The following is a 26,327-nucleotide window of genomic DNA, read 5'->3' as shown; positions in this document are numbered from 1 at the left end:
GGGTGGTGGTTCAGTCCCAGCTGACGGTGTAGACCTTCAGGGCCTGGTGGGTGGTGTCTCCTCCCAGCTGACGGTGTAGACCTTCAGGGCCTGGTGGGTGGTGGTTCAGTCCCAGCTGACGGTGTAGACCTTCAGGGCCTGGTGGGTGGTGTCTCCTTCCAGCTGACGGTGTAGACCTTCAGGGCCTGGTGGGTGGTGGTTTCAGTCCCAGCTGACGGTGTAGACCTTCAGGGCCTGGTGGGTGGTGGTTCAGTCCCAGCTGACGGTGTAGACCTTCAGGGCCTGGTGGGTGGTGTCTCCTCCCAGCTGACGGTGTAGACCTTCAGGGCCTGGTGGGTGGTGGTTCAGTCCCAGCTGACGGTGTAGACCTTCAGGGCCTGGTGGGTGGTGGTTCAGTCCCAGCTGACGGTGTAGACCTTCAGGGCCTGGTGGGTGGTGGTTCAGTCCCAGCTGACGGTGTAGACCTTCAGGGCCTGGTGGGTGGTGGTTCAGTCCCAGCTGACGGTGTTCCTCTGGGCAGTGAGAACCAGCAGTTCCTGAAGGAGGTGGTGGGCTCGGTGCTGGAGGGCGCGGGCGTGGGCTGGCTCAACATGAAGAAGGTGCGCCGCCTGCTGGAGAACGAGCAGCTGCGCGTCTTTGTGCTGAGCAAGCTGAACCGTGCCGTCCAATCAGAGGAGGACGCCCGGCAGGAGGTCATCAGAGACGTGGTGAGCGCACTCGTTTTGTCATCAAACGTATATTGAAGCTTCTCCTTAGTTGTGTTGACATGTGTTTCAAAATGTCTTGTTGCGTACCTTAAAAATAGTCCTTAGCATGGTGTAGCGTCTCACCCTAGCTATCTGTGTACGGGGAATGGGTTAACCTAGTGATGGTTAGTGTATACGGGGAATGGGTTAACCTAGTGATGGTTAGTGTATACGGGGAATGGGTTAACCTAGTGATGGTTAGTGTATACGGGGAATGGGTTAAACCTAGTGATGGTTAGTGTATACGGGGAATGGGTTAACCTAGTGATGGTTAGTGTATACGGGGAATGGGTTAACCTAGTGATGGTTAGTGTATACGGGGAATGGGTTAACCTAGTGATGGTTAGTGTATACGGGGAATGGGTTAACCTAGTGATGGTTAGTGTATACGGGGAATGGGTTAACCTAGTGATGGTTAGTGTATACGGGGAATGGGTTAACCTAGTGATGGTTAGTGTATACGGGGAATGGGTTAACCTAGTGATGGTTAGTGTATACGGGGAATGGGTTAACCTAGTGATGGTTAGTGTATACGGGGAATGGGTTAACCTAGTGATGGTTAGTGTATACAGGTCGTGTGTGTGTCCAGGAGGTGAACAGGAAGGTGTATAAGGTGTGTGTGTGTGTGTGTGTCCAGGAGGTGAACAGGAAGGTGTATAAGGTGTGTGTGTGTGTGTGTGCAGGAGGTGAATAGGAAGGTGTATAAGGTGTGTGTGTGTGTGTGTGTGCAGGAGGTGAATAGGAAGGTGTATAAAGGCATGCTGGACATCTTGAAGTGCACAGTGTCCAGCCTGGAGCACTCATACACCAACGCCGGCCTGGGGGGCATGGCCAGTGTGTTCAGCCTGCTGGAGATCGCCCGCACACACTACCAGACCAAAGGTACACACACACACACACACACACACTACCAGACCAAAGGTACACACACACTACCAGACCAAAGGTACACACACACACACAGACACACACACACACACTACCAGACCAAAGGTACACACACACACACACACACTACCAGACCAAAGGTACACACACACACACACACACACACACACACACACACACACACACACACTACCAGACCAAAGGTACACACACACACATACACACACACACACACACACACTACCAGACCAAAGGTATACACACACACACACACACACACACACACTACCAGACCAACGGTACACACACACACACACACACACACACACACACACACACACACACACACACACACACACACACACACACACACACACACACACTACCAGACCAAAGGTACACACACTACCAGACCAAAGGTACACACACACACACACACACACACACTACCAGACCAAAGATAACCCCCCTCACACACACACTCACACTCACACTCACACACACACACACACACTAGAGGTAACGTGGATTAGTTACGGCCGTTTAGGAAAAGGGGAATGGGAATAAAAGGTGGATTGTATTTTTATCTTCAAGAGCATCAAGATAAACTCTTATTAAAGATAACCTCTTATTAAAGATAACAAGATAACCTCTTATTAAAGATAACCAAGATAACCTCTTATTAAAGATAACAAGATAACCTCTTATTAAAGATAACCAAGATAACCTCTTATTAAAGATAACCAAGATAACCTCTTATTAAAGATAACAAGATAACCTCTTATTAAAGATAACCAAGATAACCTCTTATTAAAGATAACCAAGCAGTACTCCATACCCTGTCTCTCTCTAACCTGATCAAACCTGTCTGTCTCTCTGTAACCTGATCAAACCTGTCTGTCTCTCTGTAACCTGATCAAACCTGTTTGTCTCTCTGTAACCTGATCAAACCTGGTGGTTTGGGGCTGGGCCTCGTTAGGGGCTGGGCCTTGTTAGGGGCTGGGACTCGTTAGGGGCTGGGCCTCGTTAGGGGACGGGACTCGTTAGGGGCTGGGACTCGTTAGGGGCTGGGCCTCGTTAGGGGACGGGACTCGTTAGGGGATGGGACTTGTTAGGGGATGGGACTCTTTAGGGGCTGGGCCCTGCTGGTCTCCAGCAGGGAACCTTGAGCCACCAGACAGGAGCACCCTTGGATGCTCTCCCTAGGTTGATAGCGCTGCTGTGTCTGACCCTCTGTGCTCTTATGTTTCCCGCAGTGTAAGCTCTAAGGTAAATGTTTCCTACACACTACCAGACCAACGGTACACACACACACACACACACACACACACACACACACACACACACACACACACACACACACACACACACACACACACACACACTACCAGACCAAAGGTACACACACTACCAGACCAAAGGTACACACACACACACACACACACACACACACTACCAGACCAAAGATAACCCCCCTCACACACACACTCACACTCACACTCACACACACACACACACACTAGAGGTAACGTGGATTAGTTACGGCCGTTTAGGAAAAGGGGAATGGGAATAAAAGGTGGATTGTATTTTTATCTTCAAGAGCATCAAGATAAACTCTTATTAAAGATAACCTCTTATTAAAGATAACAAGATAACCTCTTATTAAAGATAACCAAGATAACCTCTTATTAAAGATAACAAGATAACCTCTTATTAAAGATAACCAAGATAACCTCTTATTAAAGATAACCAAGATAACCTCTTATTAAAGATAACAAGATAACCTCTTATTAAAGATAACCAAGATAACCTCTTATTAAAGATAACCAAGCAGTACTCCATACCCTGTCTCTCTCTAACCTGATCAAACCTGTCTGTCTCTCTGTAACCTGATCAAACCTGTCTGTCTCTCTGTAACCTGATCAAACCTGTTTGTCTCTCTGTAACCTGATCAAACCTGTCTGTCTCTCTGTAACCTGATCAAACCTGTCTGTCTCTCTCTAACCTGATCAAATGGTCCCTGCCCCCCCCGCCCCCCCCTGCCCCCCCCCCCTCCCGCGGTCAGACCCTGAGAAGCGTAAGCGCAGCCCGACGGACGGCAGCCCGGGCAGCACGGAGAGCCCCCCGGGGCCGGCCGCGGGCCCCCGGGCCCCCCAGGGCCCGCTGGCCGTGCCGCGGCTGCAGCTGCCGCCCCCCCACCACGCCACGCAGGGCAAGGGCCTCCGCAGCTTCGACACGCGCAGTCTGAACGAGGAGAACTTCATCGCCTCCATTGGTGTGTACCCCGACCCCCCCCAGTGTCTGCATGTGCGCCGTGAGCCCCCCCTACCCTGACCCCCCCTACTCTGACCCCCCAGGATGTGCTCGCCCCCTCCTGAGCCCCCCCCCCCCCCCCCGTCGTCGTCTCGTCCTCCGCCCCCCTCCAGCCACACCGGCCTTACCTTCATACCATCAATTGGATTGAAGAGATCAACCAGTGGGGTCACAGTGAGTGTGACTGAAGGTCTGAAGGCTCACCCACCGGGTGCCTCAAGGCGGCCGGAGTGGGGCGGTGTGTGGCATATCGCCCTGACGACCGGCCTCGTGTGGGATCAGTTTCCTGAACTCCGAGCCCCCCCTCTTGTCCCTGTCTTGACCCCTGACCCCTGCTGTCTGACCCCTGACCCCTGGCCCTGCTGTCTGACCCCTGACCTCGTGGTTTGCCTGCCGTGCAGCCTGGAGCATGCGGCCTTGTGTTGTCCTGATCTCTAAGTCTGCAGTACTGGGCAGCGGCAGCCCGGAGCCGCGCAGCCATGGATCGGCGCTCGTCTATAACGCCTGACTGCAGGTTCCATCTGGTGGGGAGGTGTGCCACGTGGACACCTCCCCCATCGCTCTGGCATGGAGGGTGGGCCAATCCGCTCCCCAGTAGACAGCCCCACTAAAGAGCCAGAGTCAGTCCTCTGGGACTGGTCCAAACACACTGGTCCTGGGACGCTGGCCCCACTGGGTTCTGGGTCTGTGTACGGGGGACAGGTTCAGTAAGACCACCCTCACCCCCCCCCCCCCCCCCCCCCCCACCTCTACCTTCTAGAAGAAGCCCCCCCGGTCCCACAGTGCCTTGAGACTCCTTGCATCCCTGCTTCTGCGACTGCCTCATTCCACCACTGAAAGGCTTCCCACCGTCATCCCACGCTCCTTTTCACCCCCGTCACCCCCCCCCTCTCACCCCGGTCCTGGGGAGCCTGGAGCCAGCGGCCCCGAGGGTCTTCTGGTTCTCCAGGACGGCGGTCCAGGGAGTGATGTCACCTTGTAGCCCCCGTTGTAGACGGGTCGTACCACCACAGTGGTACGGCCCTCACATCCTCTCCGATTGGCAGGCTTCAGGCAGACATTACCAACCATCCTTATTTGATTCAATAACATATTTGTTTTTGACGATGACTAATTTTGTTTTGTCTTCTTTTAACGCTCATCTCCCATACATGCCCTCTCTCCCAGCCTCTCTGACTCTCTGTCTTTCTCTCCTTGCTTGCAATGCATCTTGGGTAGAATTGTGGAGCAGGCACCGGGATAAGCAAAGTGCTTTGGAAAAACCACAGAGTAAGAAACTCCGCACACAACAAGGACAAAGTACCACAGACCACAGACATGAGGGTTGTTGGTCCCCCCCGCTCCACTCAGCTCTGAAACATGTCCTCCTCTTCTACACAGACAATAGACTCTATATCATATAAGAAAAAATCCTCCTTTTCTAGGTCTAGGTGACAAAGGCTAGTTCAGGTTAATCAAGTTGTCAAATCAACTCATAATAATAACTAATAACTCATATAATAACTAATATTTCTCATGGAATTTTCCTTCAGTATATCTCTTATATCAAGTATAAAAAAACAAACACATCTGCTTAAGTGAGGGGTGATTGTTTACTCACTCACCTCGTTTGGGGACAGGACTCGTTAGGGGGGCTCGTTAGGGGACAGGACTCGTTAGGGGGTGGGGCTCGTTAGGGGGACTCATTAGGGGGCGGGACTCGTTAGGGGGTGGGCCTCGTTAGGGGGAATCGTTAGGGGGTGGGGCTTGTTAGGGGGTGGGCCTCGTTAGGGGACGGGACTCGTTAGTGGACAGGACTCGTTAGGGGTGGGCCTCATTAGGGGACGGGACTCGTTAGTGGACAGGACTCGTTAGGGGGTGGGCCTCGTTAGGGGACAGGACTCGTTAGGGGGTGGGGCTCGTTAGGGGTCAGGACTCGTTAGCGGCTGGGCCTCGTTAGGGGACGGGACTCGTTAGGGGCTGGGCCTCGTTAGGGGCTGGGCCTCGTTAGGGTACGGGACTCGTTAGGGGCTGGGCCTCGTTAGGGGCTGGGCCTTGTTAGGGGCTGGGACTCGTTAGGGGCTGGGCCTCGTTAGGGGACGGGACTCGTTAGGGGCTGGGACTCGTTAGGGGCTGGGCCTCGTTAGGGGACGGGACTCGTTAGGGGATGGGACTCGTTAGGGGATGGGACTCTTTAGGGGCTGGGCCCTGCTGGTCTCCAGCAGGGAACCTTGAGCCACCAGACAGGAGCACCCTTGGATGCTCTCCCTAGGTTGATAGCGCTGCTGTGTCTGACCCTCTGTGCTCTTATGTTTCCCGCAGTGTAAGCTCTAAGGTAAATGTTTCCTATTCTGTGATTGCAGATTGTCGTGGCTTTTGCCCAATGCATTGTGGGTTGTTCCTAGACATTCATAATGCCCCACGACGACCCACCTTAGAAACATTAACAGCCGTCATTAATGCTGTGTTATGAGCAGTGAGGGTTCCCAGTAATGATTGTACTGTCTTGTTGGGTGTGCATGCTAACTGCCTGTCTGTCTCTTCTGTGCACCCTGGGCCATGGGCCACTCGTATCTTGCAGTTTGGTTTTAATCAGTCATTTCTGCCTCCCGTTTATTTTGCATTTTCTGCTTCATATTTGTTATAACATTTTGTAAAAAAAAAACGGACTAAGGAAATGATGCTTGAGTGTTTATTTGTTTGTGTGATTTCTGCCTCAGACTCTTTGAGTCTATGAACACGACGTGAGACAAGTGTTTTAAGATGAGCTGCGTTAGTATTAATGACCTCCACATCATAATTAATGGGGTGCAGAGCTGCCCTCGGCGTCGCTACGCCGTCGGCCTTAATGGGGCACCGGTACGGGGCCGGCCGCCCCCAGCAGAAGGTAAGGGGGTGGGGGGCCGCGGGGGCCCGTGGTGGAGCGCAGCGACACGGCCCTCAGTCACGGCTCTGTCCTCCTGCAGGGTCGGACGGGAAGCAGCCACGCCCCGAGGCTGCCGACACCGAGGAGAAGAAATCTCAGATCAGCGCCGATAGCGGACTCAGTGTCACCTCCGGGTCTCAGGTGACCACCTCCTCCTCTTTCTCCTCCTCCTCCTCTTTCTCCTCCTCCTCCTTTCTCCTCCTCCTCCTCTTTCTCCTCCTTTCTCTTTCTCTTCCTCCTCCTCCTCTTTCTCTTTCACCTCCTCCTCTTTCTTTTTCACCTCCTCCTCTTTCTCTTTCTCCTCCTCCTCTTTCTCTTTCACCTCCTCCTCTTTCTCTTTCTCCTCCTCTTTCTCTTTCACCTCCTCCTCTTTCTCTTTCTCCTCTTTCTCTTTCTCCTCCTCCTCTCTTTCTCCACCTCTTTCTCTTTCTCCTCCTCTTTCTCCTCCTCCCAGGTCATCCATTGATTGAGTCCTCCTAGTCTGGTCTATGTAGTTCATGCCTGTGGTGTCACTGAGTTAAATGGAGCTCATAGTGGGGGTGGTGTCTGACTGATGGAGGTGCTACAGTGGGGAGGTGGTGTCTGACTGATGGAGGTGCTACAGTGGGGGGGTGGTGTCTGACTGATGGAGGTGCTCCAGTGTGCCTCTGGTACTAACCTCGTACTCCTGTGGGCAGAAGAGCGACACAGAGTCTGTGACGAGCACGGAGCCGCCAGTCCTGACCAGGAGCACCTCCCAGGACTCTGAGGCCAGCACCGTGGTAACGCCTCACCCACTCACTACTCACTCACTCACTCACTCACCTCCCAGGACTCTGAGGCCAGCACCGTGGTAACGCCTCACCCACTCACTACTCACTCACTCACTCACTCACCTCCCAGGACTCTGAGGCCAGCACCGTGGTAACGCCTCACCCACTCACTACTCACTCACTCACTCACTCACCTCCCAGGACTCTGAGGCCAGCACCGTGGTAACGCCTCACCCACTCACTACTCACTCACTCACTCCCTCACCTCCCAGGACTCTGAGGCCAGCACATTGGTAACGCCTCACCCACTCACTCACTCACTCACTCACTCACTCACTCACCTCCCAGGACTCTGAGGCCAGCACCGTGGTAACGCCTCACCCACTCACTCACTCACTCACTCACTCCCTCACCTCCCAGGACTCTGAGGCCAGCACCGTGGTAACGCCTCACCCACTCACTACTCACTCACTCACTCACTCACCTCCCAGGACTCTGAGGCCAGCACCGTGGTAACGCCTCACTCACTCACTCACTCACTCACCTCCCAGGACTCTGAGGCCAGCACCGTGGTAATGCCTCACTCACTCACTCACTCACTCACCTCCCAGGACTCTGAGGCCAGCACCGTGGTAACGCCTCACTCACTCACTCACACTTTTTATTTTACTTTTTATTGAACCTTTATTTCACCAGGAAAGTCCCATTGAGATTAAAAACCTATTTTTCAAGCGAGTCCTGGCCAAGAGGCAGCACAAGTTACAGTTACAACATACAGACAGCAAGTAAAATTAAGAAAAACAGTTACAAGAAACAACAACAACAACACTAGCCATTGTCCGAGGCCAGCAGCTGGTAGGGATATATATCTGAGGATGTTATTATGTATTTAAAATTGATTTATATGTGCACAATGGCTAGAGGGAGCTGTTGCTGTAAACTAATTGTTTATGGTGATATCTGCCAAATGAAGTAATGTGAATAAAACAAGATTGTATTTTAAAATAGAATGTAGAAAAGAAAATAGCTTATCATCATTCACAAGTTAAAACATCATCCCTAATGGTGCAGCACTAACTCAAATTGGTTTAAAAGAAAACACAACTAAATGGACATTTACAAATGACTTGAGTTAGGAACTAATGGTGTCCTGGTCGTTCCCTGAGGGTCGCCACTGAAGTACATAGAACTCATTTATTGGGTATTGTCTTGTTTTTAATTAAAATCAAAGTGCAGTGTTTTTGCGTGTGAGGGACCGGCGTGGTCGCCCCACGTATCTGGGATATGGCCAACCAGATTCAGAGAGTGTGGGCAAAAATGAGGGCAATTGTCTCAGGGCAAAAAAAGTGAAGCTTTATTTTCTTCCAAAACATTCACAAAAAAATAAAGCAACATTCCAAAAGAAAAGAAAATGACTGCATCAATCAGCAAGCATAACCTAGATAGCATAACATAGCCTAACCAAAACATACCGCTCTCGCACTGGCCTCCCATCAAGCCAGCACCACCTTCAGCCCCCAAACACCAAATGAGGCAGCCCTTAAATAGGGAAATGCATTGGACCAATCAAGGCCGTATGGGCCAGACCACTAGTTGGGGGAACATTCTGTAGCTAAAGCTACCAATTCTACATAACTGACCAGAAAGTACATTGTGTGAATACAAAATAAACATGACACTAAATAAACAATCACCAAATATATATACACCCACACCTTGTGCACAACCTATAGATATTTACAAAACAGCTGTTTATATCAACACCCCCTGGGTCCAATTTCACACCATCCCAATTATAATATATATACACAATATAATTGTAATAATAATAATAGTTTCTCTTATGCGAGACTGTGAGAAGGGGGAGGGTTTCACCTTCTCACATTGCGCATCATAACAATAATTGATTAAAGCACCCTTTTAATTAAAGGGTATTTCTATTTTTTTGATTACATATTGAAGAGCTGGAAAGAACCAAAGCTAATGTCAGTCTATAAGTCACTACCCAGAATGCACCCCTCACTGTGCAGATCAGCAACAGCTCGGGGGAGACGATGGGGGCGGACAGCGACCTGAGCAGCACGGCGGGCGACGGGCCGGGGGGCCGGCCCGCGCTGCACCTCGCCACCTCCAGGGGGACGCTGTCTGACAGCGAGATCGAGACCAACCCCGCCACCAGCGCCGTGTTCGTGAGTCGCCTCCTCCTCGCCATCACACACTGAACACACTGAACAGACAGAGAGCAGAACACACTGAACAGACAGAGAGCAGAACACACTGAACAGACAGAGAGCGGAACACACTGAACAGACAGAGAGCAGAACACACTGAACAGACAGAGAGCAGAACACACTGAACAGACAGAGAGCGGAACACACTGAACAGACAGAGAGCAGAACACACTGAACACACTGAACAGACAGAGAGCAGAACACACTGAACAGACAGAGAGCGGAACACACTGAACAGACAGAGAGCAGAACACACTGAACAGACAGAGCAGAACACACTGAACAGACAGAGAGTAGAACACACTGAACAGACAGAGAGCAGAACACACTGAACAGACTGGGAGCAGATCACTCCTGTTAGTTCATCGTTGAACAGTGAACACAATGCCAGCCGGTCGGGTCATCTGGTGTTAAGAGAGGAACCCTCCTGTCCGGACACTGGGCTTCTAGGAAGGAGGTTTCTGGTTTCTTCGTCGTGCCTACTCTTATCTTGATAAAATAGTAGTTCTGCTATTTAACCAACGCAACGTGTTGGAGGCAAGAGGGACTCTGTGTCGTCAGCTGAACGCCGTTTCTAACACCTCCAGAAAGAGTTCCGTGTTCCCGTCCCTCAGGGCTGTGGCTCAGTGGTGCGTTCTGCAGGTTAGCTGTGAGGACGTTCACGTGGGGAGGGCGAAGGATTGCCACGTGTGTTTGGTCAGTGTGTGTCAGAGACCCCCTGCTGACCTGGGGCTCAGACCACCTGGACGTTCATATCAGAAGCACAAACGCCTCAATGCTCTCTGAGAACAATCCTCTCCTGCACAGGAGTGATGATGATGATGATGATGAAGATGACGATGATGACGATGGTTTCTCTTCCAGGGGAAGACCCACAAGCTGAAGGTGGCGGCAGCCAAGGAGCCGGTGCGGCCGGTGGGCCGGGCCCCCCCCGCCGCCCCGCTAGAGGACGTCAGCATGAGGATCTACCTCTGTGAGGGGCTACTGGGTATGCTCCGTTAGATCTACCTCTGTGAGAGGCCACTGGGTACGCTCCGTTAGATCTACCTCTGTGAGAGGCCACTTGGTACGCTCCGTGAGATCTACCTCTGTGAGGGGCCACTTGGTACGCTCCGTTAGATCTACCTCTGAGGGACCACTTGGTCCGCTCCGTCTGTAGGGGCGGGGCTCATGTTCTAGATCCTCATGGTTCTCCGCAGTCGTATCTCTGCTCCTGCTCCCGGTTCTGCCTGGCATTAACCCACTAACCTCTTGGCCTGACCTCTGACCTGTCTCTCTACCTGTCGCCTCACCCCCTCTTCTCCCCCTGCTGCTTCTGCTGGACGCCGCCCCCCCGCAGGGCGGGACAAGAGCTCGGTGTGGGACCAGCTGGAGGATGCTGCCATGGAGACCTTCTCTCTAAGTAGGGCTCCGCTCTGGGCCTCAGTGCTGCCTCTCTCCCTCTCTCCTCCCTACTCTACTACTGTCTGTGATTCAGCTGCCCTAACACAACTTGCACCCTGGCACATCTCTATAACCCCCCCCCCCCCCCCCCACACACACACACACACACACACACACACACGCACTGTTAGAAAGATTATTTGCGTTGTGCTCAAGGTAAGAATCCCCAATGGACGTGACATCAGTTATGTGTAATAAGCAATGGAACATCATGACATCCTGTTATTAATGCGTTCATACATTAAGGAACATCATGACGTCCTGTTATTAATGCGTCCATACATTAAGGAACATCATGACGTCCTGTTATTAATGCATCCATACATTAAGGAACAACATGACATCCTGTTATTAATGCGTTCATACATTAAGGAACATCATGACGTCCTGTTATTAATGCATCCATACATTAAGGAACATCATGACGTCCTGTTATTAATGCGTTCATACATTAAGGAACATCATGACGTCCTGTTATTAATGCATCCATACATTAAGGAACAACATGACGTCCTGTTATTAATGCGTCCATACATTAAGGAACATCATGACGTCCTGTTATTAATGCGTCCATACATTAAGGAACATCATGACGTCCTGTTATTAATGCGTCCATACATTAAGGAACAACATGACGTCCTGTTATTAATGCGTCCATACATTAAGGAACATCATGACGTCCTGTTATTAATGCGTCCATACATTAAGGAACATCATGACGTCCTGTTATTAATGCGTCCATACATTAAGGAACAACATGGACGTCCTGTGTGTGTGTGCGTGTCCGTGTGTGTGTGTGTGTCCCTGTGTGTGTGTGTGTGTGTGTGTCCCTGTGTGTGTGTGTGTGTGTGTGTGTCCCTGTGTGTGTGTGTGTGTGTGTGTGTGTGTGTGTGTGTCCAGGTAAGGAGCGCTCCACGCTGTGGGACCAGGTGCAGTTCTGGGAGGACGCTTATCTGGACGCGGTGATGCTGGAGCGTGAGGGCATGGGGATGGACCAGGGACCGCAGGAGATGATCGAGAGGTGACTCCTCACCCGCCTGTCTGTCAGGGCCCTGAGAGTGGCTAACGTTAACATGATGGAGGCTTAGGATATTCTGTCTGTCTGTCAGGGCCCTGAGAGGGTTTAATGTTAACATGACGGAGGCTTAGGGTATTCTGTCTGTCTGTCAGGGCCCTGAGAGGAGTTAATGTTAACATGACGGAGGCTTAGGGTATTCTGTCTGTCTGTCAGGGCCCTGAGAGGGGTTAAAGTTAACATGATGGAGGCTTAGGGTATTCTGTCTGTCTGTCAGGGCCCTGAGAGGGTTTAATGTTAACATGACGGAGGCTTAGGGTATTCTGTCTGTCTGTCAGGGCCCTGAGAGGAGTTAATGTTAACATGACGGAGGCTTAGGGTATTCTGTCTGTCTGTCAGGGCCCTGAGAGGGGTTAAAGTTAACATGATGGAGGCTTAGGGTATTCTGTTTAATCAGAGACTCACTGAAGGAACGCAGAGGTGTGACCTCTCCAAGGCCTCTCTGACCCTTTGTGCTGTCAGTCTCAGCCTATCATAGACTACAATACGGACCAGCACTAAACTCAACATATCTGAAGAAACACTATACTCGCCTTAAATGTATAACGTTTTCAATGTAGGATACCATGTTAATATGGACTCTGGTTGCCCTCTATGGATAGTTTGGTGACCAGATAACTTCTAACATCTAAAGCTCTCCCCCAAAGCTGAATGAGGCAACTCTAGGGAGCGCTGGCAGCTGCATGGCACCTCCACCTAATGATAAAAGTACCAGAAGAGGGAGATCAAAGAAGGCATTTTAATACTTTGATAGCCGGCTCAAAACAGAGTGAGTTTGGTTGTCCTCTAAAGGCTGTAGTCTCTCGCTCTCTGTACCTCAGGTAGGGTAACATGTAGTCTCTCTCTCTCTGTACCTCAGGTAGGGTAACATGTAGTCTCTCGCTCTCTGTACCTCAGGTAGGGTAACATGTAGTCTCTCTCTCTCTGTACCTCAGGTAGGGTAACATGTAGTCTCTCTCTCTCTCTGTACCTCAGGTAGGGTAACATGTAGTCTCTCGCCCCAGGTATCTCTCGCTGGGAGACCACGACCGTAAGCGTCTGGAGGAGGACGAGGACCGCCTGCTGGCCACGCTGCTGCACAACATGGTGGCGTACATGCTGATGCTGAAGGTAATGTGGTCCTCACCGTCGTAGGAGCCCTGCTGGGACCCTCAGAGGGAAGTCATGTGACTTGGTCTCCTCTGTCCAGGTGAACAAGAACGACATCCGTAAGAAGGTGCGTCGTCTGATGGGGAAGTCTCACATCGGGCTGAGCCACAGTCAGGTCATCAACGAGCTGCTGGACAAGCTGGCCGACATGGTAACCTCCTGAATACATTCATATATTTATTATCACCACATGGTCTTTCCTTCTGCACTCTGCTGACTGAGTGGAACCCACTATAATATATAATGTATATATAAGTGTAACCACCTGACTGATCATGAGGAGGATTCTGATTGGTTGTGTTTCCAGAACGGCCGTGAGATAGCCATAAGGCCGAGCGGCAGTCGCCACATCAAGAAGCAGACGTTTGTGGTGCATGCTGGGACGGACACCACAGGGGACATCTTCTTCATGGAGGTATTTAAACCGGACTCACATGTGGTCATCGTCTTTAGTCGATTAAATGAGGAACACATGAACCCAGGGAGCGCCCTTAACGTGAGGCCTTTGCCCTGCAGAGAACATAGAGCTAGCTCCCTGCAGCTGATCAGCGTCCCTGTTAGAACAGAACCCCTCGTGAATGAGTTCCTGGGGTATTTGGTTCGGTGTCCTCTGTTGTTTCTTGCTGATCGGTGTTTCTCGCTGACCCCACCCCCCCCCCCCCAGGTGTGTGATGACTGCATCGTGTTGCGCAGCAACATCGGCACGGTGTACGAGCGCTGGTGGTACGAGAAGCTCATCAACATGACCTACTGCCCCAAGACCAAGGTCCTCTGCCTCTGGCGGCGCAACGGCCAGGAGACCCAGCTCAACAAGTTCTACACCAAGAAGGTAAGAGACCGTTAGAGACCGTTAGAGACCATAAAAGACCATAAGAGACCATTAGAGACCATAAGAGACCATTAGAGACCATAAGAGACCCAGCTCAACAAGTTCTACACCAAGAAGGTAAGAGACCGTTAGAGACCATAAGAGACCATTAGAGACCATTAGAGACCATAAGAGACCCAGCTCAACAAGTTCTACACCAAGAAGGTAAGAGACCGTTAGAGACCGTTAGAGACCATAAAAGACCATAAGAGACCATTAGAGACCATAAGAGACCATTAGAGACCATAAGAGACCCAGCTCAACAAGTTCTACACCAAGAAGGTAAGAGACCGTTAGAGACCGTTAGAGACCATAAAAGACCATAAGAGACCATTAGAGACCATAAGAGACCATTAGAGACCATAAGAGACCCAGCTCAACAAGTTCTACACCAAGAAGGTAAGAGACCGTTAGAGACCATAAGAGACCATTAGAGACCATTAGAGACAATTAGAGACCATTAGAGACCCAGCTCAACAAGTTCTACACCAAGAAGGTAAGAGACCGTTAGAGACCGTTAGAGACCATAAAAGACCATAAGAGACCATTAGAGACCATAAGAGACCATTAGAGACCATAAGAGACCCAGCTCAACAAGTTCTACACCAAGAAGGTAAGAGACCGTTAGAGACCATAAGAGACCATTAGAGACCATTAGAGACCATAAGAGACCCAGCTCAACAAGTTCTACACCAAGAAGGTAAGAGACCGTTAGAGACCATAAGAGACCATAAGAGACCATTAGAGACAATTAGAGACCATTAGAGACCATAAGAGACCCAGCTCAACAAGTTCTACACCAAGAAGGTGAGAGACCATTAGAGACCGTTAGAGACCATTAGAGACCCAGCTCAACAAGTTCTACACCAAGAAGGTAAGAGACATTAGAGACCATAAGAGCCCGTTAGAGACCATTAGAGACCATTAGAGACCCAGCTCAACAAGTTCTACACCAAGAAGGTGAGAGACCGTTAGAGACCATAAGAGACCATAAGAGACCATAAGAGACCCTCAGCTCAACAAGTTCTACACCAAGAAGGTAAGAGACCATTAGAGACCATAAGAGACCATAAGAGACCATAAGAGACCCTCAGCTCAACAAGTTCTACACCAAGAAGGTAAGAGACCATTAGAGACCATAAGAGACCATTAGAGACCATAAGAGACCATCAGCTCAACAAGTTCTACACCAAGAAGGTAAGAGACCATTAGAGACCATAAGAGACAATGAGAGACCATTAGAGACCATAAGAGACCATTAGAGACCATTAGAGACCCTCAGCTCAACAAGTTCTACACCAAGAAGGTAGGAGACCATTAGAGACCATAAGAGACCCCAGCTCAACAAGTTCTACACCAAGAAGGTAAGAGACCATTAGAGACCATAACAGACCATTAGAGACCATCAGAGACCATTAGAGACCCTCAGCTCAACACGTTCTACACCAAGAAGGTGTAGAACGTCCTTGGGCCGGCGTCCTGTTTTACTGACCTCTGTCAGAAGGGTGTGACCTCTGTTGGTCAGGTGTGACCTCTGTGACCCCTGATGTGAGCCCTGTGTGCCCCCCAGTGTCGGGAGCTGTACTACTGTGTGAAGGACAGCATGGAGAAGGCGGCCGCCCGGCAGCAGAGCATCAAACCAGGTGGGGGGGGGCGGGGCCTGGCCCACAGCCAGCCACAAACTTAGATTGCTGCGGTTCAAGTCCAACTTTATTGATGTGGCAATTCATCCACAACATGAAGGTTGACCCCGCCCCCTGTGTCCCCAGGGCCCGAGCTGGGCGGAGAGTTCCCTGTCCAGGACATGAAGACGGGGGAGGGGGGGCTGCTGCAGGTCACCCTGGAGGGCATCAACCTCAAGTTCATGCACAGCCAGGTGAGCGCCCCCCGGGGAGCGGGGGTACGGCCCCCAGGCATGAGGAGGTGGTCCTCCTGATAGTCCAGACCCCCTAGGGGCCCCCACCTCCCTTATCACCTCGCTTGTTCTGCTTGACCCCCATTGGTCCCATCCTCCCCATCCTGTGTTGTCCTCCTCCAAGGTCCACGTGCACACTCATGTCCACGTGCACTCCCTACAGGTGATGAGTCATTTCCACGTGCACTCTTTACTGATTAATTGAACGATGTGCACACTTAACAGATTATTGATTGTTCACGTGCACACTTTAGCTTAATTGAATGATCTCCACATGCACACTTTACACATTAACTGAGTGATTTCTACGTGAACATTTTAGCGATTCATTCATCACCTCCTGGTTCAAACGTTTCTGAAGGTGTCAGGGGTTTGGAGGAACAGTTTGAGTCTGAGCTGTGGCTTTGTGTGTCTGTGTGTTTAACTGTGGCTGTGTGTTCATGTCTGAGCGCATTCTTCATTTGTTTGTGTTTTTTTATGTGAATGCCATTTTTTTCCCATGCGTTTTCCTTTGGCGTGTTGTCCATGTGACCGTGTGTACATCTGAGGAAAGGATATGCTGTGTGTTCTGTGTGTGTCGGTCACCCGCGGTAAGACAGATTACCTCAAGACTTTTCATTAATAATTGGCTTTAATAGCAACTTCCATTTATTTATTTTGCATTTGGACCCTTGGACTTAATAATGTGTTTCATCCTGACGTCAGTCCAGACGAGGAGAAACCCAGATCAATCCCCTGCTCACTGTCATCCACGCCGGGGCTCTGCTGGCAGAGGGTTAGATGTGTAGGAGAGGCAGCTCTGGGAGAGCAGTGTCTCGTTCCATGGAAGCCGTTGTTGTGCATGAACCACTAAGAATCCACACCCTGACCAGGAGCCAATAGCAGCAGCTCATCCCCATCATGTCAGAGCTATTAGAAGTATGGCTACAAATAGCATTTATTAATTTGTTTTAGTGAGGATCAAAGTGATAAAGGCATAATGAGTCGCCCTTGAGCGGGCAGAAACCTCTTCAAAAACCCTACCCATCCCCAAGTTGTATTTTGGCATTTTTCATTTGACAAATATAATCAGGCCTTTTTTAAGCAATTTGCATTTGCAACATTCAGAAGAGATTATTTCCAGAACATTTCACATTAATGTGTTAAAAGCTCTCCATGCATTCTCTTCACCTTCTGAACGTCTGAAATGCATGATGTCTCCTCTGGGCTCCGTTCAGTTAAGGGGATGAATCCTGTTTCATCTTCAGTCAAACTATGGAATAAAAGAGAAGAAAAGTGTTTTGGCTGAGGTTCTTAGGAGGGGTAAATCCCATGGTTACAACTAACGGCAACTTAGTGCTGGTGAGTTTGAGCGTTCTAGTGAGCGGTGTGGTGTAGGTGAGGCCACACTGCTGACAGCCTCTGAGTAGAGTAGATGCTAGCGGTCAGATACGGGCGGTGTCATCTGTATGATCACCTCCTCTGCTCTGTGACGTAGTGGTCAGATATGGCCGGTGTTATCTGTATGATCACCTCCTCTGCTCTGTGACGTAGCGGTCAGATACGGGCGGTGTTATCTGTATGATCATCTCCTCTGCTCTGTGACGTAGTGGTCAGTTACGGGCGGTGTCATCTGTATGATCGCCTCCTCTGCTCTGTGACGTAGCGGTCAGATACGGGCGGTGTCATCTGTATGATCACCTCCTCTGCTCTGTGACGTAGTGGTCAGATATGGGCGGTGTTATCTGTATGATCACCTCCTCTGCTCTGTGACGTAGCGGTCAGATACGGGCGGTGTTATCTGTATGATCATCTCCTCTGCTCTGTGACGTAGTGGTCAGTTACGGGCGGTGTCATCTGTATGATCGCCTCCTCTGCTCTGTGACGTAGCGGTCAGATACGGGCGGTGTCATCTGTATGATCACCTCCTCTGCTCTGTGACGTAGCGGTCAGATACGGGCGGTGTTATCTGTATGATCATCTCCTCTGCTCTGTGACGTAGTGGTCAGATACGGGCGGTGTCATCTGTATGATCACCTCCTCTGCTCTGTGACGTAGCGGTCAGATACAGGCGGTGTTATCTGTATGATCATCTCCTCTGCTCTGTGACGTAGTGGTCAGATACGGGCGGTGTCATCTGTATGATCACCTCCTCTGCTCTGTGACGTAGCGGTCAGATACGGGCGGTGTTATCTGTATGATCACCTCCTCTGCTCTATGACGTAGCGGTCGCAGGTGTCGCCGTTCGTCTGCCTCCCCTTTGTATCGTCCCTTCACGGACGGCTGACCTTATTCCGAACTCAGTGAGGAAGACGATGGAACAGCCTGGGAGGCGTTTAGTGTCTGGGTCACGGAGGAGCGGCGGGTGGTTATTGAGCGGAGGGTGGTTGGTTCCAGCCCTTTGTTGCTGGAGGAGGAGGCATGGAGGGCAGTCGGCGGGTTTAGACCCAAATCAAAGGTGAACTCGGCACTGAGACTCAAACCTCTAGGCCTCTGTAAGTTATTTAGGTTCATTATGTTCCGATTTTTATATGATTGGTCGACGTTTCTGGTAAATATTAAGAGGCACCGGGGACTGTGATTGGCTCCTCTAGGGTGTGGGACCCAGGGCCCATTAGTTTCCAGTAGGGCGTGTGTGTGCTCTTCTGTCCGATAATAATCCAACCCATTTCTCTCCCATGCTCTCTCCCCCTGCAAGGAGCGGAAGGTACAGGACCTCTGCTCTCATTAGCTCTCACCTTTCTATTGGGTTTCCCTGATTTTCACCCTCTTGTTGTTCTATTATTATTATTATTATTATTATTATTATTTATCTGTTTTAGCTGTTGTAGTTGTTTGGCAAATCTTGATTTTGTGTCTTTGTCTTTTTTAACTGGAGATTCCATGTGTGCGTTAAATGGGCCATTGTGCATCAGAAAAAAACATTTAATAAAGATTCAAATCTGAGAAAAATGCTCCAACCGCAAACAACAAACTGGTAGACTATTGATCCTACATTCTGTTGACTCCTCTTCAGTGAGTAATTGTGACCCATGTCCCGCCCACCATGGAAGCTTCCTGTAGTACCCCCCCTCCCTTATGTCATTAGTTCCCTGTGGCTTGCCTCCCATGTGAAGTCCTTTTCTTTCTACCTTCCCACCTGATAAAAAACACACTTCAGAGAACTGTTAATTTGATTCAACATGGACTGTTATCATTTGTAGCCGGTGTCGTTGAGTTTAACACTGTTGTCCTGTTTTTGTTTTTGTTTTCTGTCTGTGTTTTAGGTTTTCATAGAGCTGAGTCACATTAAAAAGTGCAATACAGTGAAGGGAGTCTTTGTCCTGGAGGAATTTGGTAATTACCCATCTATTGATTCTAAGCCTGTACCGGGCGCAGCAGTAACTCGGCTCTGAGGCAAACCCCTTCAGTCCTTTAGGGTCTGAAGCCTTCAGTCCTTTAGGGTCTGAACCCTTCAGTCCTTTAGGGTCTGAAGCCTTCAGTCCTTTAGGGTCTGAACCCTTCAGTCCTTTAGGGTCTGAAGGCTTCAGTCCTTTAGGGTCTGAAGGCTTCAGTCCTTTAGGGTCTGAACCCTTCAGTCCTTTAGGGTCTGAAGCCTTCAGTCCTTTAGGGTCTGAACCCTTCAGTCCTTTAGGGTCTGAAGCCTTCAGTCCTTTAGGGTCTGAACCCTTCAGTCCTTTAGGGTCTGAAGGCTTCAGTCCTTTAGGGTCTGAACCCTTCAGTCCTTTAGGGTCTGAACCCTTCAGTCCTTTAGGGTCTGAAGCCTTCAGTCCTTTAGGGTCTGAACCCTTCAGTCCTTTAGGGTCTGAAGCCTTCAGTCCTTTAGGGTCTGAACCCTTCAGTCCTTTAGGGTCTGAAGGCTTCAGTCCTTTAGGGTCTGAACCCTTCAGTCCTTTAGGGTCTGAAGGCTTCAGTCCTTTAGGGTCTGAAGCCTTCAGTCCTTTAGGGTCTGAACCCTTCAGTCCTTTAGGGTCTGAACCCTTCAGTCCTTTAGGGTCTGAAGCCTTCAGTCCTTTAGGGTCTGAAGCCTTCAGTCCTTTAGGGTCTGAAGCCTTCAGTCCTTTAGGGTCTGAAGCCTTCAGTCCTTTAGGGGTGTCGGCAGCAGAAAGCCGTTCCTCTCTGGGAGGAATGGGGAGACGGTTCTCATAGGTCTGTTGGGTTTGGTAATGTGTCTTTGTTTCAGGGGAAAACAAAAAAGATTTTTGGCTTTGAGGATGTTTTGGTCTGTTTATTGCTTTCCTGGCAGTATCGGAGCCCTTTAACGGAGGTGACCTCTGTGGTTCTGCTGACCCTTGCAGGTGTCCACTAGTTAACGAGCCAACTCTGGACACGCTGCTCTGATTGGTTGGTCTCCATAGGCTTCATAGTGCAGCTCTGATCACAACCACGACATCTGAACGCTCACATTTGATTCTCTGCTCAGGTTTTACCTTCAACTTAGTCAGACAGTTAAAGCACTTCTGTTAAGCGAGTCTGATAGGAATTTAAAAGGCTTCTCTCCAAGTAAAACTGGTGCAGCGAACGCCGTAATGGATTCAAGACAAGCCTTCAGCAGCATAAACCAGTTCAGCCTTCATGTGCTTATTGAGAGTTGTGCCACGCTCGGCTTGTTGGGTCTGGCTCCTCTGGAGGTAGAGTCGTGATGGTGTAGGAATAGTTAGCCTAGCCTCGGGGCGGGGCAGAGTTACTGCTGTGTCCATGTGCTGCTTTTGTAATGTTGCCCTCATCTTTGCCACTATGAAAACCTTCATTCTCCAGCAGGTAAAGTGTCGTCACCTTTCTCCTTATTTTGACCTTCCTCTGTGTGAAGTACGCCTCCATCGCCCCCCCTCCGCCCTCTCAGTGTCTCAGACACCTGTCTTACTGTCTCACCACCTCACCCCTCGTGTTCTCAGCGGTCTGTCTGCTAGCAGCGGTCTGTCTGCTAGCAGCGGTCTGTCTGCTGGCAGTCTGTCTGTCTGCTAGCAGTGGTCTGTCTGGTACCAGTGGCCTGTCTGTCTGCTAGCGGTCTGTCGGCTACCAGCGGTCTGTCTGTCTGCTAGCAGCGGTCTGTCTGTCTGCTAGCAGCGGCCTATCTGTCTGATAGCGGTCTGTCTGTCTGATAGCGGTCTGTCTGTCTGCTAGCGGTCGGTCTGTCTGCTAGCAGCGGTCATGTTGCTACCAGCCGTCTGTCTGCTAGTGGCCTGTCTGTCTGCTAGCGGTCTGTCGGCTAGCAGCGGTCTGTCTGCTACCAGTGGTCTGTCTTGTCTGCTAGCGGTCTGTCTGCTAGCAGCGGTCTGTCTGCTACCAGCCGTCTGTCTGCTAGTGGCCTGTCTGTCTGCTAGCGGTCTGTCTGCTAGCAGCAGTCCGTCTCCTGGCAGCGGTCTGTCTGCTAACAGCGGTCTTTCTGCTAGCATTCTGTCTGCTAGCAGGAGTCTGTCTGCTACCATCAGTCTGTCTGCTAGCGGTCTGCCTGTCTGCTCACAGCGGTCTGCTTCCTTCTTCTTCTCTTTCTTCATTGAGGCGAGCGAGTGTGATGTGTTGACTCCATGGCTCTCCTGGGTTCACGGTTACTAATGAAAAGTCAATCTGTTCGGTGGACGACAGACGGCGGCGGCCCATGGGTCTGGGCTGTCGTTCCTCCGTCTCTCCTCTGTCTCTGGTTTCCATGACGTAGCTCATCTTAGAGGATTCTGTTTGTTTCTCTACTGATGTTCCACTCTTATCCTTTCCCTGGGCCATGAATGTCCTTCATCAAACGCCACCGAGGTTGCACAACACAAACGTCTCTAATATAAACACAGCCGCACGCCTCCGGGACGGTTCTGCTAAAGAGGAACTCTCTATGCAGTCCCCGGAGATCTGACTCCGTTGGGGGTTCAAGATTTTGTGTAGGCATAGCTGACACACAGAAGCTCACACAGACACACACACACGCACACATGCACAAACACACACTCACAGAGTGTTACCTTCTGCACCCCAGGTATTGTTGAGGACTCTCTTGGCCCACAGCTACCTCTCGCCCATCGTCATTCTGCTCCCCCCCCCCCCCCCCCCCCCAGCTCTGACTCTAGTGTAGATCTTCAGATCTTCTTCATTCCAGTTCTTGCTGCCTTTGAATTCTCTGTTTTGTCTCTCGCACCGGCCTAGTTCCTGAAACTAAAGAAGTGGTGATCCACAAGTACAAGACGCCCATGGTGAGTCCGCTCTCGCCCCCCCCCCCCGGCCGGGCATGTGATGCTACCCCCTCCCCCAGTCAGGGGCTTGGGGAATACCTGCCCTCTCATTTCCTTTAAATCCATTTGAATTGCATGATGGGAGACGCCATTTTGAAGGTATGCAGGATTGGTATTTATTCATCCCGGGGTTGAAGATGCTAAGGTGAGGTTACAGAATCAACCCCAGGGGTTGACAGTGGACTATAAACACCTCTGACATAAGACAGTGAAAGTGAACGTGAACATATAGAAGTATCTTCACAGTGTAGTCTTTCCAGCTAATGTTAACCCTGTGTGTTTATTATTTATCATTGATTATAAATGTGTAAAGGCAAGTTCTAGAATGTTATTGATGACCAGGGACACGGGTCCTGACCTGAAGACGTGCTGAGCATCTAAACGAGTCCTTTCTCCTGTCTCTCTGTCCTCCACCTCCAGGCCCACCAGATCTGTTACTCGGTGCTCTGCCTCTTCTCCTACGTGGCCGCGGTGAAGGGCAAGGAGGACGGCAGACCCAAGCTCCTGTCCCCCCGACCCGTGTCCCCCAGACCCCCGTCCCCCAGACCCCTGTCCAGCTAGTCCTCTCCGTCCGGACCCCCTCCCTCCACGTGCCTCTCTGCTCTCTCCTCTGACAATCCCCCAAAATGTCCTTCTAAGCACACTCCCCTGACCCCTTTCTTATCTGTGGTCGTCTAAACAGACCTAGAGGTGTTTCTAGGTCCTGGTGTATCGTGGTCCTCCCCCCTCCCTCCCCCCCCCCCCCCAGTCCATTCCAAGTCGCTCTTGTAATTAAGAAATGAAGACTGAGCTGAACGCTGACGCTCCACCACGGGACCAGACCACGTCCTGTAGGGTCTGCTGCCCCCCAGGGCGTGCATCCAGGTCCTGTGCACCCTGAGACCCCCAAAGCCCCCCCCCCCCCCCCCGTGATTCCCCAGTTTGGTGGTAGCTGTATTTCGGTCCCAAGTCCCGCCTGGTATCAGGGTGTGTACAGGCTGCTGGTCCCCCGCATGTAAATGCTTCTGTTAAGGTTTCCCCCCAGTACTCTGTTAAGGTCCCCCCCAGTACTTTGTAAAGGGGTTCCCCTTCCCTGTAAAGGTTCTCCCCCCCCCAGTACTCTGTAAAGGTCCCCCCCTCCCTGTAAAGGTTCCCCCCCAGGCAGTCTCAGACCCCATCGGCTCCGTTCACCGTTCTATCGTTCCGTGCCGCTCTGCTGTATCCGATTGCATGTTAAAATAAGAATGAAAAGAATAAATATTATATATGTACATATATATAATATTTATGATGGATATATAAATATATACGTTGTACATTTTTCCATGACGATGTTGCAAACTGTGGTTTATTCACTCGATGTGCGATACCAAGGTTTGGCCACAGAGGGCGCTGTTGAGCCCCTACAGAATGTATGGCGGGACTGCGTCCTTCTCCTGCGTCTGTTGGTTTTTTTCTACAGTCTATATTGAAGTGAATGTGATGGCTGTGTGTGGAGTTCGTGTCCCATCTATATATCTATGTAGATGGATCTATATAGAGCTGTATGGCTACTGCTGTCGTCTTAAGTCTTAATGTCGTCCTGTACTGTAAGTGGAGTGCTGTTCAAACCGGGACCATTGCTGTCATACTTTGTTTTTTTTCTGCGTGTGATGTTTGTGTAAAAAGGAAACTGAATCGATCGTCCCAATTAGCAATATATCCATAAGGCTCCGTTACTTTTGACATGTTTTTTTTTGTCAATTAAAATGCGCGCTTAACGAGCTCCTGTTTGAGACATTCCATTGGCCACCGCCACGCACCATATGGGTGTAGAAGATCCCTTCTGGATGATAAACATCTGAATATGTAAACGCTCTGAATATGTGTAACACTGGATTCTGTGGCCCGTCCCAGTCATGGTTCAGCCGACTGCTGTAAACTGAGGGTATCGCTGAAATAAGAAGGTCTAGTATTTCAGGATTCAACTAAAGTATTTATAGAATATGTACAGCTTTGGCAATATCATAATAAAGTTGTCCCAAACTAATCTTCATTTTGTCCCCTCTTTTTTCCTCCCACGTTTTAGAAATAAGTTCAATCAGCCATTGGCCAAGACGTACTCCCTGCGGTCGGATTTAATGACTTCTCCCACAATCCATCGTGTTTACATAAAGACGACTCCGTAAACAAATAGCAGCCGTCACACTTGTTTTGAATTATGGTATATTGAAGTGATAAACACCAATCAACCCCTGTGTTGGATTCAAAACACACAACAATGAAATCCAACTGCAAGGAAAACTCAACCTTTATCGACGTAGATGTACATCATGCTTTAGTAGAGTTAGGGTTAGTGGAACTAGGGCTAGAGTTAGGGTTAGTAGAATTAGAGTTGGGGTTAGTAGAGTTAGGGTTAGTAGAGTTAGGATTAGTACTTAGGTTTTAAGGTAAAGTAGCAGTCCTGTCTGTTGCCATGACGACGCAGTGAGGAACAGACATCGACGGTTGATTTCATGAGAGTTCAAAGACCCGCTCCTGGTGCGGTGGAACACTTTCAACAGGTTTGTGCCTTTATTGCGTTTTTACATATACATAGTATACAAACATTTACAGACCATACGCATTTCTCAGAAACCGTGGAAAGTAGTTTAAATCGCGTTGACTTGCCACCGAAAAGCTTTCAATGGGATGAACGTGCACAAACATGAAAATCCCCTTCGTATTCTGCACAGGTTTTGATCGATAATGTCGTAACCATCCAAAGTGTACTTACCCCGAGCCGTTATGCGGTGAAACGACGGTAATGCTCCTGTGGAAGACAAGTTAAAGAATAGTTGTGAAGAAAAACATGTTGAATTCGCCATGTCATTCGACGTCTTTGATTGGTGGAGCTCGCTGTTATCATGGGTTTTCCACCTGAGAACCCTAGCCAAGGTAAAAGCCTACCTGCCCCAGAGAGACCTAGAGAGAGTCATCCACGCCTTCATAACATCACAACTGGACTACTGCAATGCTCTATACACCGGCATTGATCAGTCACAACTCCGCCGCCTGCAGTTAGTTCAAAACTCTGCCGCCCGACTCCTCACCTGTACAAAAAAGCGCGATCATATCACCCCGGTCCTGGCATCACTTCACTGGCTCCCCATCCGCTACCGCATTGACTTCAAACTTCTCTTGACAGTCTACAAATCCCTCCATGGTCTGGCCCCCACCTACCTCTCTGATATTCTCCACCACCACATCCCTTCTAGAGCACTGCGGTCAGCGGACCAATTTTTGTTGGAGGTGCCCAGGACCAGGCAAAAACCCAGGGGGGACAGAGCCTTTGCGGTGGCAGCTCCCAGACTCTGGAACTGCCTCCCCCTACACATCCGGGCAGCCCAGTCGCTAAATGATTTTAAATCTCAGTTAAAGACCCACCTTTTTTCACTGGCCTTATGCGTTTCCTTTTTACAAGTGCCAGCAAATAGTGTCCCCTAGTTACCTTTTAAATTTCTCTTCTATTTTATCCTATTTTAACTCCTAGAGTCTTTGTCTTTTAACCCTTCCTTTTCTTTTCTTTTCTTGCGCTTTTTTGCCTTAGGTTTTTTTTTTCATTGTGTATCTGCACTTCCTGTGAAGCACTTTGGTTGCGGCTCAGCCGCATGTAAAATTGTGCTATACAAATAAAACTTGACTTGACTTACCGCCGGCGCGAAAGTCAAACCGTCGATGAGCGCTGCCGCCGAACAGACCGTTGACCACAGAGCCGCCATGACGGAGGACCAGCGTCCAGTGGGTGGAAACCAGTACAGGTCAGGCCTGGACCGGAGTGAGGACCCGCGTCCAGCATCCTAATAACCATAAACACCAAATAAACAGGCCTATTTTTTAATATTAAA

General features: G+C 50.1%; 1 protein-coding gene across 1 annotated transcript in view; it reads left to right on the top strand.

Moving 5' to 3' along the window:
- The window catches only part of madd (MAP-kinase activating death domain), a 39,878-nt gene extending 15,388 nt beyond the window's left edge, over positions 1-24,490 (top strand). The window contains exons 7-23 of the mRNA XM_084475908.1: positions 272-707; positions 1,478-1,628; positions 3,700-3,909; positions 6,893-6,993; positions 7,530-7,613; positions 9,635-9,793; positions 10,700-10,823; positions 12,179-12,299; positions 13,358-13,463; positions 13,543-13,653; positions 13,810-13,917; positions 14,167-14,331; positions 15,941-16,013; positions 16,140-16,246; positions 19,531-19,600; positions 22,397-22,443; positions 22,903-24,490. Of these exons, the coding sequence (XP_084332034.1) occupies positions 272-707; positions 1,478-1,628; positions 3,700-3,909; positions 6,893-6,993; positions 7,530-7,613; positions 9,635-9,793; positions 10,700-10,823; positions 12,179-12,299; positions 13,358-13,463; positions 13,543-13,653; positions 13,810-13,917; positions 14,167-14,331; positions 15,941-16,013; positions 16,140-16,246; positions 19,531-19,600; positions 22,397-22,443; positions 22,903-23,043 (2,314 nt within the window). The 3' untranslated portion in view covers positions 23,044-24,490. The remainder of the gene's footprint in view (positions 1-271; positions 708-1,477; positions 1,629-3,699; positions 3,910-6,892; positions 6,994-7,529; positions 7,614-9,634; positions 9,794-10,699; positions 10,824-12,178; positions 12,300-13,357; positions 13,464-13,542; positions 13,654-13,809; positions 13,918-14,166; positions 14,332-15,940; positions 16,014-16,139; positions 16,247-19,530; positions 19,601-22,396; positions 22,444-22,902) is intronic.
- Positions 24,491-26,327: the final 1,837 nt, after the last annotated feature.

The sequence above is a fragment of the Micromesistius poutassou genome (assembly GCF_964030765.1).
Source record: "Micromesistius poutassou genome assembly, chromosome: 12".
NCBI classification, from domain to species: domain Eukaryota; kingdom Metazoa; phylum Chordata; class Actinopteri; order Gadiformes; family Gadidae; genus Micromesistius; species Micromesistius poutassou.
The sequence above is the reverse complement of the archived record's forward strand: the minus strand, read 5'-3'. Positions and strand labels throughout refer to the sequence as shown.